General features: G+C 40.6%; 1 protein-coding gene across 1 annotated transcript; it reads right to left on the reverse strand.

The window, feature by feature from the left end:
• Nucleotides 1-573: 573 nt before the first annotated feature.
• On the reverse strand, nucleotides 574-1530 carry LOC120526690 (olfactory receptor class A-like protein 1). Its single transcript, XM_039749848.1, has one exon. The coding sequence runs from the start codon at nucleotides 1528-1530 to the stop codon at nucleotides 574-576; it is 957 nt and encodes a 318-aa protein (XP_039605782.1).
• Nucleotides 1531-16275: the final 14745 nt, after the last annotated feature.

Consider the following 16275-nt stretch of genomic DNA (forward strand, 5'->3'; position numbering starts at 1 on the left):
CTACACTTCAATCACCTCTTGATTGCTTTGTTTCAAATTCAATGTGGTGGCTTACAGAGGCAAAATTATGAAAATAGTTTTGCAGTGCCTTTCACAAAATGACTAATAAAAATGCAGAATAAAATAAATTATTGCTGCAAACTCCTTTTGCTCTCCTCTTAACTAATCATTCACCTCAGTTCAATTGCTTTACTTTATATAGTGCCTCTCACACCGACCCCTTAGAAACCTAAAAACACATAAAACAAATGACTTGCTGTTAAAATGTATATTTATTGTGATTTTTGTTTTTACGTATTTCCTTTGCACCTTGAACTGGGAAGCACTTTTCCCAAAGTTGTTGTGCCACTGGACACAATGAGAGGGTGCAGTGTTTGTTTATTACTTTTTATTAATAATAATATTAATACATTTTATTTATATAGCCCCTTTTCCATGACTGAACCTTTGCTGCGGCACAACTGATATCTTTTATTTTTAATTTTTTACACTTTTGCTGGAAAGTAATTCTCATTTATATTTAATTGCCAAAGCTTTTGATTGTGTGCAGTATAACTCTTTCCAAGATGATGTTCATGTGTTTGACATGGAGGCCTCCTTTAACTGGCCATCTTGTGCAGCTCTGACAGGTCTCAGTTTGGATTTCACTTTAGGGTTGGTGAGGAGGATCACAATTGGGCACACTGAGGTATACAGGGTGGCAAAGAAGATACGGATATCAGACAACAGGGCCGCCACCCTCACCGTTGACAGAGAATAGAGCCAAATAGCATTGTCAACTCCAAAGAAGATGACATAGAGTGTCACCAAAGTGACCACAACCTGGGAGGCCCGGGTTTCTGCTCTGGCTCCTGATTGGCCACGGTCTGAGCTTCGAATGTGCTTTACCTTTTGGCTGTGGCGATAGAGGAGTATCAGGATGTAGGCGCTCATGACTGCCATCAGCACTATAAATATGAAATCACGCAGGAAGTTGGTGAAGCCTTGTCCGATGAAGGTTGGGTAGTCGGGGTATGGCGTGAAACAGAACTCCAAGTTGAAGGTGTAAGGAGGAATTGTGTTATTGATGAGGTAAGCCACTGTGAATATTATTGGGTTCACACTGGTCACCCCACAAAACAGGTAGAGAAGGAAAAGCAACAATAGCAGGTACTGGGGCAATTTGAGTTTGAGTAGAGCCAGCTTGGATGTGGCAGGAGCAATGACAACTGCTTGGTACGTGCTCAGCAGACAGGTCAGGCTTATGGAGAGACCTCGGAAAACACGGAACCAGAAGATTACAATTTTGCAGCCAATGTCATCAAAGAGGTTCTTGTTACCGAAGGCTGAGAGTGTCTGTGGGATACTCCGAGAAAACGCTACCATCAGATTAGCCCAGACGAGGTGGCACAAGATAACGTCAGCAGGCATCAGCTTCCCATCTGCCAGTTGGGTGTGCAGGAAGGCACAGAAAATGATCAAGTTGCTTGGGATACTGACCAGCGTGAGGACAACAAAGCCGGTGGCTTTCATGATCGCTCTGGTGTCCATTGTTACTTCAGAGGAGAGGATCTAATAAGAAGGTCAGGCAAAGGAGAAATCGACAGATTATAATAAAGAAAAAAGAAACGTTGACTTAAACAGCAAAAGTGTGAGACTTCTTTTATCTTATTTTGTGCATATGTAATGGGCTAGAACTCAGTATTATAAAGAAAATAACATTTCGGTGTGTTGCTTAGTGTAATGGGCTATAAACCAGTGTTTTAAAGAAAAGGCAGAATTTCTGGAAAATTCTGCTACAGGTTATTGCTGATGGCTATCTACAGGACATAAATATTTACCTGTCTTGCTAAAGAGTCACCTGCTTTGATTTAGTATCTCAAATACATACAATGTGGAGATACAGAACTGTCTGCTTCCTTGGAAAATTGGTTTCTAATCAAGTACTCAAAGTAAATGTGTTTACACTATTTGTTATGCAGAGGAAATCGGCTTGCACCATTGTTTCACTGATTGTCATGTTGATCTATGCAGAAAAAGAGAACAGAGAAGTATGGCCTGAGACTCGGGACTGCTGTCTGTTCTTTTATGCTTTACACCATATCGCTGTGGCTACACCCTGTAGCAACAGTGGCTTGTACCTGCCCCAGGTTCCCCTAGGCCTGAGGTCGGTAACACAAATTTAAAATTTTCAACTTAATTTTCACGTCAGAGGCTATGGAGCCAGTGATACATAAATGCAGCATTGCTTTACTGCCATTTTTTCAAAGCTTCATAATGTAAAGTAGTGTAACCCAGCAGAATAAAACAAAACAAAACATAACATAAAAAAGGCACCATGACATAAAAGAACATAACATAACGAAACAGAATGTAACATAACGTAACATAACATAACAGGACGTTACATGGCAGAATAGAACAGAACATAACAGAAGGTTAATTAAGATAAAAGTTACTATAACATAGCAGAACAGAAACAAACAGAACATAACTAAACATAATGGAACAGAACGTAACGTAATATAACTGAACAGAACAGAACATAGTGTAACGTATCATAAGATAATGTAACAGAAGAGAACAAAACATAACAGCACAGAATAAAAAATTACGTATTAGAACATAGCAGAAAGTAACGTAATATAACAGAACAGAATATAGCACAATATAACTGAATATAACAACAGAAAATAGTGTAGGAAAACATAACCTAACATTAAACAATGAAGTGTCATGTAACATATCATAAAAGAATATAAAAGAACAAAACATAATACAACACAAAAGAAGAGTATAACATAATAGAATGTAACTGAACAGAACAAAAGAGAACAAAATATCACATAATGTAACATAACATAATGTAGCAGCACAGACCTGGAAATCATGTAACAGAACATAACATATAACATAAGGTACCAGAGCAGAAAAGAATATAATATAACAACATAACAGAACAATAGGTAATGGAAGAAAACATAACAGTAAGTTTAAGCAGCATAAATCCCAACAAAAAGGACATTTCAGCAGTTGTGAGAAGCCTAGCAGCAGTCAATCCAGAGGCAACATCCTCACTGCCTCCCGATTTAAGGGCAAAATATTTGAGGTGATGGCTTGTAGATAATCTTTGATGCCTGGGCCATGTGGACGCTAGTGTGCTAATTCTATTCACTATTATGTATTATGGTTTGGGAATTGCTCAGTCCAGGATCACAAAGCTCTGTAGAGAGTGCTGCGTTCAACAGAAGCACATCTTAAGGTCAGTACTGTCCTCTCTGCAGGACTTCTACACCAAGCGCTGCAGGACCAGGGCAATTAAAATAATTCTGGACTCTACCCACCCCAGTAACAAACTGTTCAGCCTGCTCAACTCAGTTGACTCAAGAGGAGCTTTTACCCTCTGGCCATCAGGACCCTGACGTGCCAACAAACATTCAAAGCTAAAACTCGTAGCACACTCACTTTCACTTACTGCACAGTCACTTTATACTTTCTACTCTTTCAGATTTCTGATTTTAACTTACTCTTAACCTAGTTTAACTTAATTTAGTTAATTTTATTTAATATGGTTATTCTTATTATCTTCCTAAGTTTATTTTCTTCTGTTGCGTGTTTGCTTTTGTTTTGGACAATCATTGAGTAGGATAGCTTTTTTATTTCACTTCATGTTGTACCTGTATAACTGTGTGTTTGATGAATAAAACTCTTGAATCTTAAATCTTAAAATACAAAATAAAAAGAGTAAAAAGAATTAAGGGCTGTAAGCATGCAATGATACAGCATGTTGCCGCACCCACTACACGACAAACCACCTCAATCTAGTGAAACTGTATGTTGTTTCACTCCTCACTAGATTAGAGCCGCTGCCAAGGATCTCGGCTGGAGTCTTCTCCCAAATATGGCTCATGTGAAGTGTCTCAATGTTCTCCTCATAGGTTTCCTGTGACCTCTTTGGTTTTCTCTCACATACTACAGATGTGCTGGTGGACAGATGTCTCTACATTGCCACACTATGAACGTGCCCTACAATAGACCAGCATCCTGTCCAAAGCTGTCCCCTGCCTTGTGCCCCCAGTGTTTTCAGGGTAGTCTGCTTCATTCCATCATCCTGTAAATCAATAAGCAGATTTGGATTCTGGAGAAACTGATATTTGTTCCCTAATTTTGGTTCTCAAATAGGATAGGTTCCTATCTCGTTCCTAATGCAGCCCACATTACTCTTTATTAGAAAAAAATGGGCTTCGCAAATGCAAAGACAAACTTCCAGCAAACAGAAAACAATCCCCAGATACTTATTTATGTCTTGTTATTTTTACAACAGATATATTTTAAATATGAATTTGATTTGTGACCCTGGATTCAGAAAAGACGTGGGCTTCACATGAACCTCTTAACAAAGCACCAATATAAAGTATTATGAGTGTTATGTAATCATGCACTCTTTGTAACAATACATTTTAAAGTGAAGTTAAAGTTGCATTATCAGGAGAGCTCAGCTTTACTGAATAGATGGGTCGGTATAACATTCATGAATGTGGCTGCTCTTTTTATTTGTCCCATTTCTGCATCTCCTTCCATGGACCATATAGGAGAGAAATCACAGCCAACAGCACTGGTAACCCTTTACGAAATGGCAGGAAAGTAAAATGCCTTACCTCTGGTGACGGATAGATGAGCAGACTTCTGGCTTCAGGGCAATATCTTCTCATCAATCCATGTGATTTATAGTTGCTGTGGAAGAACTGCACCCAAGAGGTCTTGAGCAGGCAGCCATTAGTGTATACTCTGGGGTACCTCTTACAAAAGATTGAAACGGGAGCAGCAGAATAATGATGTGTGAGAAGTGGCAAAAGGATCTGAAAAGGAGCGACCTCGAGGGTGACAGCCACAGGCATGTATCATCTCAACGCAGCGGTGGTAACAGATGCCAGCTTTAGAGGCAGGACAACATGAACAATGTCAAGAGTACCCTTCTCTAAAAGCACCAAGCAACCAATTAAACTTCTCTAGTCTTGGGTCTGTAGGTATCCTACGTCAAATGAGCAATGAAAACACACATAAACTAATGAGTCAAATGAGTAATCAATCATTTAGATAGTGTGAACTCGGGTCCGAACACCATCAGGCTAACACCACCACTTTTCCAAACACACGTTTATTGAAGTACTAGCAAAATACCCACGCTTCGCAGCAGAGAAGTAGTGTGTTAAAGAAGCAATGAAAAAGAAAAGGAGACATCTTGAATGTCAATGTACAGTAATTGTTTTGTCACTGTTATGAGTGTTGCTGTCATATACTGTATATATATATATATATATATACATACATACATACACACACATTTTATATATACAGTATATATACTGCTCAAAAAAATTAAAGGAACACTTTTTAATCAGAGTATAGCATCAAGTCAATGAAACTTATGGGATAATAATCTGGTCAGTTAAGTAGCACAGGGGGTTGTTAATCAGTTTCAGCTGCTTTGCTGTTAATGAAATTAACAACAGGTGCACTAGAGGGGCAACAATGAGACAACCCCCATAACAGGAATGGTTTAACAGGTGGAGGCCACTGACATTTTTCCCTCCTCATCTTTTCGGACTATTTTTTTCACTAGTTTTGCATTTCGCTATGGTCAGTGTAACTACTGGTAGCATGAGGCGAAACCTGGACCCTACAGAGGTTGCACAGGAAATCCAACTTCTCCAGGATGGCACATCAATGTGTGTCATTGCCAGAAGGTTTGCAGTGTCTCCCAGCACTGTCTTAAGGGCATGGAGGAGATTCCAGGAGACAGGCAGTTAGTCTAGGAGAGCTGGACAGGACCATAGAAGGTCCTTAACCCATCAGCAGGACTGGTATCTGCTCCTTTGGACAAGGACAAACAGGATGAGCATTTCCAGAGCTCTACAAAATGACCTCCAGCAGGCCACTGGTGTGAATGTCTCTGACCAAACAATCAGAAACAGACTTCTTGAGGGTGGTCTGAGGGCCCAACGTCCTCTAGAGGGCCCTGTGCTCGCAACCCAGCGCAGTGGAGCTCGATCTGCATTTACCATAGAATACCAGAATTGTCAGGTCCACCAATGGTACCCTGTGTTTTTCACAGATGAGAGCAGGTTCACCCTGAGCACATGTGACAGACGTTGAAGGGTCTGCAGAAGCCATGGAGAATGTTATGCTGTCTGTAACATCATTCGGCATGACCAGTTTGGTGGTGGGTCAGTGATGGTCTGGGGAGGCATATCCATGGAGGGACGGCCAGACTTCTACAAGCTAGACAAAGACACCTTGACTGCCATTAGGTATCAGGATGAAATCCTTGGACCCATTGTCAGACCCTACGCTGGTGCAGTAGGTCCTGGTTTCCTCCTAATGCACGACAATGCCCGGCCTCATGTGGCAAGAGTATGCAGGCAGTACCGGAGGATGAAGGAATTGAAACAATTGAATGGCCTTCACGATCCCCTAACTTAAACCCAATAGAACATCTGTGGGACATTATGTTTCGGTCCATTAGGCGCCGCCAGGTTGCTCCTCAGACTGTACAACAGCTCAGGGATGCCCTCATACAGATCTGGGAGGAAATGCCACAAGACACCATCCGTCGTCTCATTAGGAGCATGCCCCGACGTTGTCAAGTATGCATACAAGCTCGTGGGGGCCACACAAGATACTGAAAAGCATTTTGAGTAGCAGAAATTAAGTTTTTGAAAAAATGGACTAGCCTGACACATCTTCATTTCACTCTGATTTTAGGGTGTCTACACAATTGAGCCCTCAGTAGGTAGAAAACTTTTATTTCCATTAAAAGACTTGGCATCCTTTTGTTCCTAAGACATTGCCCTGTCATTATTTGTATAGATATCCAACTTCATATTGAGATCTGAAGTATCTAATTTGTTTCTTTAAAGTGTTCCTTTAATTTTTGTGAGCAGTGTATATCTATATCTATATACATCTAATATCTATATATCTATATATATATCTGTATCTCTCTATATATATATATACACACATACACACACATTAAATCTATATCTATATATACAATGGTGTGAAAAACTATTTGCCCCCTTCCTAATTTCTTATTCTTTTGCATGTTTGTCACACAAAATGTTTCTGATCATCAAACACATTTAACCATTAGTCAAACATAACACAAGTAAACACAAAATGCAGTTTTTAAATGATGGTTTTTATTATTTAGGGAGAAAAAAAAATCCAAACCTACAGAAGTGCTGCCCTTGCACCCGGAAGCACTCCAGGTGTCGCTGGAAGGATCTTCCCCCACCTTCCCAGGTGTGGCGGAAGTGTTGATCTCCCGGACTCCTTCCCTGTGATCCCCTCAACATCCAGGGTGGTTGCACCCTAGTGGCCCGGGGGACGTATAGACCACCTCCCGGTCCTTCCTAGCATCCTGGATGGGTCTGACCCCCAGCCTCCTGTGACAATAGTCAATACGTCAATCTTAGTGCCAAGGTGCTTTACAGAGTGCCCAATAATGTAATGCAGTATCAAATAATGAAACATGCAGTAAAATGAAAAACACAACACAGCAAATACAAAAAATGGGGGCAGCAGATCTGTGGTGGGGTGTCTGCCAAATTTTAAAGATCAAGTATTAAAAAACATAGTTTAATAAGATCAGCACTTGGTGTCTTTCCCTGGATTGGAAATGAAAGAAATGGATGGACAACTGGGTGGGCTACAGACAAAGAGCCAGCATACTGTACTCTCCTTGCTTGCTTCATAGATGGCAGCCCACATTGGCCTCCTGCAGGGTTGTCTGTTGAATTTATCTATTTTTACAGCCTTTCCCTTGGCTTTTCAAAATAATGGAGATACAGGTTATGAGGGTTTTACATCAAGGGATTTAAAGGGTTGATCTGTGTTTTGATTTAAATGTGGTTAAATGAGGTTTTCCACAGGAATCTATTCTGAGTCCTGTTTTATTTTCTATATATTTCTATCCTAAAGGTGTTATTTTTAGGAAGTTTAATGTTTCTTTTAATTATTATGCTGATGATATACAGGTCTACATTCCTGTGAGTAAATCTTCAATGAATCGGCTGCACAATTGTCTTGTACAACTAAGATCTGGATGGCTGACAGTTTTCTTGATCTAAATCAAAGTAAATCAATAAATCAAAACAAAATGAAAGTGCTGATAGCTGGTCCTCCTGCCAAAGCTCAAATTAGTTTTGAACTCCTTGGCTCTACCACAGACTTTTGCAAACCTCACGTTCGGAATCTTAGTGTTATTTTTGACAGTAACCTCTCTGTTGAGAAACTAATTAATTATGTGGTCCGAGTTGCTTTTTCAATCTTCATCTTTTAGCCAAGGTGAAGTTTTTTTTTATCACCTATGGATCTTAAGAAATTTGCTCCTGCTTTCATATTTTCTCAGCTTCATTACTGCAGCTTGTATTCTGGGATCAGCAAATCCTTGACACACAACAGGTTGTAGTTAGTCCAGAATGCTGCTGCTGCTTCTGCCCATTTTTGGTTGGGGCAAGAAAGTTTGATTCTGTATCTCCAATTTTGGCTTCTTTACACTGGCTGCCTGTTAGGTTCAGAATTGATTTTACAATTTTGTTGTTGGTTTTTAAATCACTAGAGTGGTATTCTACTGCCTATTTAGCTGAATTGTGTGTTATACACCAGCCATCCAAAGAGTTTAGATCTACTGGTCAGTTGTCTCTTGTGGTCCCTCGTATTAAGTGCAAAACTAAGGGGGTCCAGGCTTTGCAGCTGCTGTGCCTCGTCTGTGGAATTCTTTGCTCAATTATGTTAAGGAGTCACCAGCACCAGCTTCCCAAACTCGACACAGAGAGACACCAGGCACAAGTCCAGCAACACACAGGCTTTATTTAGTGGGAAATGCAATATTTGGTTCTAATATATTTATTGGGATGAATTTGTTGCTTTTTATCTTCTCCATGAATACCCTGTTTTATGGATTATTTGTTGATGAAGAACCTGATCAACACATCATTTTTGCACACTGTTGCTTTAATGTTTGAATAAAGTACTGCAGGCCAAAAACTATTGTCTCCTCAGTCACCCTTGTCCATCTCAGGTATGACTATCAATGTCCCAGAAAAAGGAAGAGGTCCAGGGCTGTAGGCATCCAGGGCATCACAAGGAGACAATTAGTACCTCGAGGTCTAAACTACAGAAAAGAGGTCAGTGCCAAACGTAAGAAAGAAATGAGGAACCAAAACTGTTGTGACATCTGTTACAATAAACCATAAAAACAGTGAGTAGTTCACCAGATAGCACCATTTAGACCAGGACTTCCTGGACTCTGACCCTAAAATAGGCCTTACTCCGATCAGCCAGGCCCCAAACTCAACAGGCTGGCTTCTAAGCCTGACATGCCCAAAATGGTGCCTTTAAAATTTAAAAGTCTGAAAAATGTTCACAAAAATGGAAAAGAAGAAACAGGATGGACAGGATGATCCAACACAAAACAAGACATGATCTCTACTCTTTTCTTTATATATTCTCCTTTTAGGGTTCATTTTAAGAAAACATGGCTTTTCTTTTCACTGCTATGCTGATGATACCCAGATTTACTTGCTTCTAAACCACAAAAATAATAATCAGGTAAAATTGTTGTTAGATTGTTGTGGGACATCAAAGCATGAATGGCCATAAATTACTTAAATTTTAATGAGAGTAAAACAGAAGTTCTTATATTTCATCCAAGTGGTGCTTTTGATATTCCTCCATGTTCTTTTGGCCCATTGGAACCTTTTGTGAAGATGTCTGTTAAGAACTTGGGAGTAATCATGGATGTGGATCCATGCCCGCAATTGGTTCAGAATGCCGCTGCCCGTCTTTTAACTGGGTCTAAAATACCTGATCATATTACTCCAATACTCAAGGCATAACATTGGCTTCCTATTAAGTATAGGATTCATTTTAAGATTCTTATAATTACCTTTATAATTCTGGCCCCTGGCTATTTATCTGACCTGATTAGCCCCTACATTTCCTACTGGGTCTCTGAGATCTGCTTAGCACACAAAGGGTCAGACAAAAATTCAGAGGCGACTGGGCATTTTCTCTCCTGGGTTTGAAGTTATGGAACATGTTACCTTTAAATATTAGGATGGCTCCTTCACGATTGCTTCTTAAATCTCTTCTCAAAACTCATTTTTACTGTTTGGCTTTTAATTCATCTTGAGAGTTGATTGTCCTGTCTATTTTGATTTTTGTATTTGTTTCTGTCATTATTTTTATATGTATTGGTTATTGTCCTTGTACTGCACTTTGGCCTCAACTCTGTTGTTTTAAAGTGCTTTATAAATAAACGATTGATTGATTGATTGACTGCTATTTAAAGATTCAAATATAACAAGAAAAAACAAGGTAGTAAAAAAAAAGGAGTAAAAATGAGCTCTGCCTAAAGGCAAATAAATTCAAATTAGAAACCAAAGAGAGTACTTCAATATGAATGCAGGGGTCAAAAGCAGAAGATCATTACAAGAGCAAAAGCAAAGCGAGAGTCGAAACAAAGCACAGTGTTAAGTAAGCCAAGGCTGATGAACACTTTGAAGCTTCAGCTTAGGTACTGCTGGGGACCTCGGATTCCAGCTGGCTCCATTATAAAATACAAGTGCAGGTTGGGGATGATGTTTTTTTTAAATTATTATTTCACTTTAGAGTGTCAAATGAATATATATCATGATTGTGAAGGAATAACATTGATTTGTAAAATACCAAACACAGAATTCAAGAAGGTAGGTCAATACAATCAGTCCTTGCTTTAAACAAGTCTTTCAAAAATAATCATTCTGAAATAATACTTCAAAGGCAGCCTGATGTTGACAAAAGAAGAGAGGCTTGAATTTCAGTGCTTCACACTGCGAGATAAGAAGTGAAGATTTAGCACAGGCGGGACCTGCTGAGCTGCAGATGAGATAAGAACAACTGAGGAAATCAAATTTACAAACACCACGTGAACACATGTAGATGGAGGGGATTTGCAGTGTCACATGTTGAAGTACATTTTCTTTCCTTTCCTTCTTCATCGCCAAATGATGGAGTGACTGGTGTGTTTTTTTTTTTAAATTACTTGATCTTTGATAAAACATGAATGAAAAGAAAATACAAAGTCCATTTACATTGGGCCAGTTTCTAAAGGTGAACTCAAAGTCACATTCTGCTGGCCAGAAGCAGACCCTTCAAATTGGCACCACTCAGTCTGGTCTTGGCTTTTGGGTTGGTGATGATGACCACTAGAGGGCACACTGAGGTGTAAAGGGAAGAGAAGAAGATGCAGATGTTGTATAGGTGGGGTGCCACCCCTACTTTTAACATTGAATATAACCAGATAGTGTTATCAACTCCAAAAAAGATAACATAAAGATTGACTAAAGTGACCACAGTTTAGGATGCTGTAGTCTCAGGCCGATCTTGCGAATGGTTCTGATCTGAACTTTTTTACCGTACATATACAGAAGTACTAAGATATAGCCAGTCATGATTGCTGTTAGCACAATGAAGAAAAATTCTTTGAGGAAATTTGACAAGCCTGTGCCCATGAAGGAATCATAATCTGGGTATCTGACAAAAAAAATATCTAAATTAGGGAGGAAACATATTATTGATCAGTTTGGCAAGGGCATACATGATTGTGTGAACTCCAGTGGCAAAGCAAAAAATGTAAAGAAACGTGATGATGGGCACAAGGAACCTAGTGAATTTTTGCTTGAAATTGGCAAGCTGTGAGGTGGCTGGTGCAATAACAACACCTTGGTAGGCACTCAGCAGACATGTGAGATTTATGGAGCTTGCAACCAAGATCGTCCAGCAGGTGATGTCTGAGGGATGCTCTGGAAGAGTTTCACCATCGGGGTGACAAATGTAAAGTGGCATAGGATGACGTCAGCCGGCATGAGCTTTCTTTCTGTTATGTGGATGCGCAGGAAGATGAAGAGGTTGCATGGGATGCTGGTAACAGTCAAGATGAGGAAACTGGTAGCTTTAACCACTTCTGTGGTGTCCATGAGAGTTGCTGCTCTGCACGAAAATGTTAAATGAAGACATCATATCAAAAAACAATCGTGGGGAATAGAATGGCTGAAATCACAAGAACTGAAAAGCAAAAATCAGTTTAATATTAAAAACTGGGGAGAGCCCATGCAAATCAGGACTTGCTTATATTTTCATATAAGCAAATACAAAATAGAATTGGTATTTAGATTATTAATCCAGCACTACCTGCATTTATTTATTTGGCTGACACCTTTATCCAAGGCAATTTACAACATGTATGGTACAATTGGTTAAATTTCTTTTGGTTTTCCAATTTGAGCACAGGCAGGTCCAGTGACTTGCTCAGGGAAATACACAGTGTCAGTGGTGGGATCTGAAACCACAAACTCAGACACTGAAGTCCAAAGTCTTAACCAGTACACCACACTACCTGATAGCGAAATATCACTAAAGCAAATGCAATTAAAACTCTGCAGTTTGACACAGCGGACTAGACAGACCCATCACAGTGTGATCCTGACAAAATAAAACTAAGAACATCAGAGGTCTGACAAACAAGGGCAGACCATTCAGTCCACTGGGCTCAGCAGTGCATTCAAATGGGAGCTGAATGAACACATGTAAAGATGTCTGCTCCTATATACAGACTTTATTGTGCACCAGCAGGCCTTCATCATTATTGCAATTTACAGTGCCTATAAAAAATATTCATCCTCTTGGACACTTATGATTTCTATTGCTATGCAGCATTGAGTCACACAATTCTTTTGACATTGATCAACAGAAAAACACTCTTTAATGTCAACGTGAAAGGTCTAAACTGATTACAAATATAAAACACAAAATAATGGATTGCATAAGCATTAATATGATACCCCTAAATCATCAGTGGCGCAGCCAACTGGATTTAGAAGCCATAGAATTCATTTAATGGAGACCACCTGCCTGGGGTTTCAGTTGATTGTTGCATAAATGCCCCACTTGTGGTGAGTAAGTATGGTGGGCTAACCTATACAATAATGGTAAAAGAACGCAAGCAATTCCTTGAAAAGGTGAATAAAAAGCACAAGGCAGGGGACAGAGACAATAAAATATCCATGTCAATGAATATCCAGTTTCCATTTCAATTTATTTATATATAATATAATAAACATTAACATGCTGGTACAGTAATAGCACTGATGCCAGGCAACAAGGAAATTGGGGTTCAACTTCTGAATGCCACCTGAATATTCTTTGCATGTTCTCCTCTTGTTCGTGTGGGTACCCTCCAGGTGCTCTGGTGTCCTCCCACAGTCTAAAGACATGCAGGTTAAGGTGGATTGGTGATTCTAAATTGTCCCCTATGTGTATTTTCACACAAGTGTGCTGGCGCCCGGTCCAGGGATTGTTCCTTCATTGCACCCAATGCTTGTTGAGTTATGTTCCAGCTTCATTGTGACCCTTCGCTGGATAAGTGGGTAGAGAAAGTAGATGGATAATATAATATAATGTACGATGGTTCTGAGGGCACAGGTTAGTGCTGGCGAACTCCAGTGACCTAGGTTCAAATTCATTTGTCGCCTTTGTGAAGTTTGCACATTGTTCCCATGTCTGTGTGAATTTCTCTCCAGCTTTACTGTTTTATTCATGCATGTCCCAAAGATGTGTCCATTAAGTTAATCGGTGAGCCCCTGTAATGAACTCACACCCAGTCCAAGGATGACCCCTGTTTTGATGGGGCTGAGGTGTGTACCAGCCTCCTAAGACCCTGAATGAGACTGAATGGTACTGTTGATTGGCAAAATTCTCTAAAATATTTTACACAATAAATTTGCTGGGTTCATGGGTGTTTCCCTGAAAATTCACCATGTGACTGGTTTAAGTGATCTTTTTTTTTTCCAGCACCCCATGATGCTTTGCGAGATTAGCATAACATCACAGAGCTGAAGCAGCCTGTGTTGGATGGGGATGTCACTACCTTCTTTAAATGTGTCACACGTGTAGAGAATGTTCATGCTGGCGTACTGCAAATGCACTCCACCTCACACTCTACGCTGCTGCCCAATCTACTTCACGTACGCAATTTACACCGTATACATGCAGTTGCAATGTGTGGTACTCCAGCCATATTTGCATACTGCATGCATTAAAAGCAAAAAAACAAACTCACTCAGCCTTACACTTTATGGTGCATCTTGATCATCTGAGGGGTGCATTAGCTAAACATAACGAGAATAATATGAAAATACTTACTCACTATAGGATTAATGGATAGTCCCCCAGGTATATAATGCTGATCCCTTGCATTATAGGTTCTGTTGGTGTTAGTTAGTCGTAGTAATAAGAGATTAGGAAATGAAGAGAGAGGTTAAAGACTCAGAGTTCCATTTTATCTCAGGGAGGCACAATGGTGCAGTGGTTAACACTGCTGTTTTACAGCTCAGGTTACACATTGGCAACAGTAATCAGTCCAGTATAGTTGGCAGACAATGTCCTTGTCTTCAGAGACACATAAGTGCACCATTATAATCCACTCAAAGCTTGTTCAGTTCCTCCTTCCCCTTTGGCTTTAAAGTATTTTGATGAATTTTTATTGAAATTCCAAACTTGAGGCAAAGCAGATTCAGCGAGATTCATTCATCACTACTTAGTTACTTAAAGAATGTAAAGTCAAGTCAAGTCAAGTTGGTGAGCATGCACTGGTACACCCTCAGGGAAACGCGCCACATGGCCGTAGTGCCGTCACTGACGCTCCCTCACAATGCAGGTAATGTGCCTCATTTGGGCAACCACTCATTCGATAAAAAGTCAAACCAATGGTACCCAAGGATTTTCCAGAGAGACACAGTAGCAAAGGAGTCCAGTCTTTATCTCAGATCACTGACTAGCGTCCATGTTTCGCAACCATTATAGCAAGACAGGAAGCACCAGGACTCTAAAGACTTGGACCTTCATATTTTTGCATAGATATCGGGATCGCCACACACCCCTTTTCCAGTGACCTCATGATCCCCCATGCTCTCCCAATTCATCTACTGACTTCACAGGATGAGTCACCAGAGATATGAATGTCACTGCCAAGGTAAGTAAACCTCTCGACAAGGTCGACACTCTCTCCGCAAACAGACACACTGCTGATGGCTGTGCCCAAGAGGTCATTAAAGGCCTGGATGTTTGGTTTTTATCCAGGACACTCGCAAGCCCAGGCACTCAGACTCCTCACTAAGTCTCTCGAGCACCCCGATCAGAGCCTCCATTAACTCCGCGAAGATCACAGCATCATCAGCAAAGTCAAGATCCGTGAATCTTTCTTCACCAACAGATGCCCCACAGCCGCTGGGCCCCATGACCTGCCTAACACCCAGTCCATACAAGCATTGAACAGAGTAGGAGCAAAAACACACCCCTGACGAACCCCAGAATCAACTGGGAAAAACACAGAGGTCCTGCCTCCACTCTGCACAGCACTCACAGTACCAGTGTATCCAGCAACCTCGAGGGGATCCCGCGAATCCTCAGGATGTCTCACAGGGCAGCTCGATCAACTGAGTCGAATGATTTGTGAAAATCGACAAAGGCTGAAAAGAAACCCTGACGATATTCATGTTTGCACTCCATGAGAACCCTCAGTGCCAGGATGCACTCGCTGGTAGACTTCTTAGGCATAAAACCAGACTGTTGCAGTCACTGGTAGGTGAGCAATTGATCACGGATCCTATTGAGGGCGACCCTAGTAAGGACCTTACCCGTCTCTCGAGAGCAGTGTTATCCCCCTGTAGTTGTTGCAATCCAGGCGATCACCTGAATGTAAAGCAAATGTAAATATTAGATTAGATTAAAATAATAGTTGTGGATGCTAGGGGTCGCTGTTGCCCCATTAAACCCAACAGACAGATATTTAGGACACAGGGTAAAAGCACTGAGAAGTATTTTTATTCTTCTTTCTTCTATAAATAGTGCCCAGAGCACCACAGCCACAATAAAAATGCAAGTAATCATAAAGCACAATAACAATAAACATGATTCTCTCTCTGTATCTCCTTCACACCTCAAAGCAAGCTTTGTTAACCTCCACCCGACTCTGGCTCGCCTGCTGGGTCTTTAGCAGTCCTTTAAATAGTCCTTGACCCAGAAGTGCTTCTGTCCTTCTGTCCGTGTGACTTGCCAGCACTACTGGGCCAGATGAAGAAGCTGAGTTTTCTTCAGCCTGGAAGCACTTCTGGATTTCCGTCCACATGGCTCACTAGTGCTTCTGGGACATGGAGAAGGCATGACTCCCCAGGTCCCCCTGCAGCTGAT

This window comes from Polypterus senegalus, chromosome 3, assembly GCF_016835505.1.
Source record: "Polypterus senegalus isolate Bchr_013 chromosome 3, ASM1683550v1, whole genome shotgun sequence".
NCBI classification, from domain to species: domain Eukaryota; kingdom Metazoa; phylum Chordata; class Cladistia; order Polypteriformes; family Polypteridae; genus Polypterus; species Polypterus senegalus.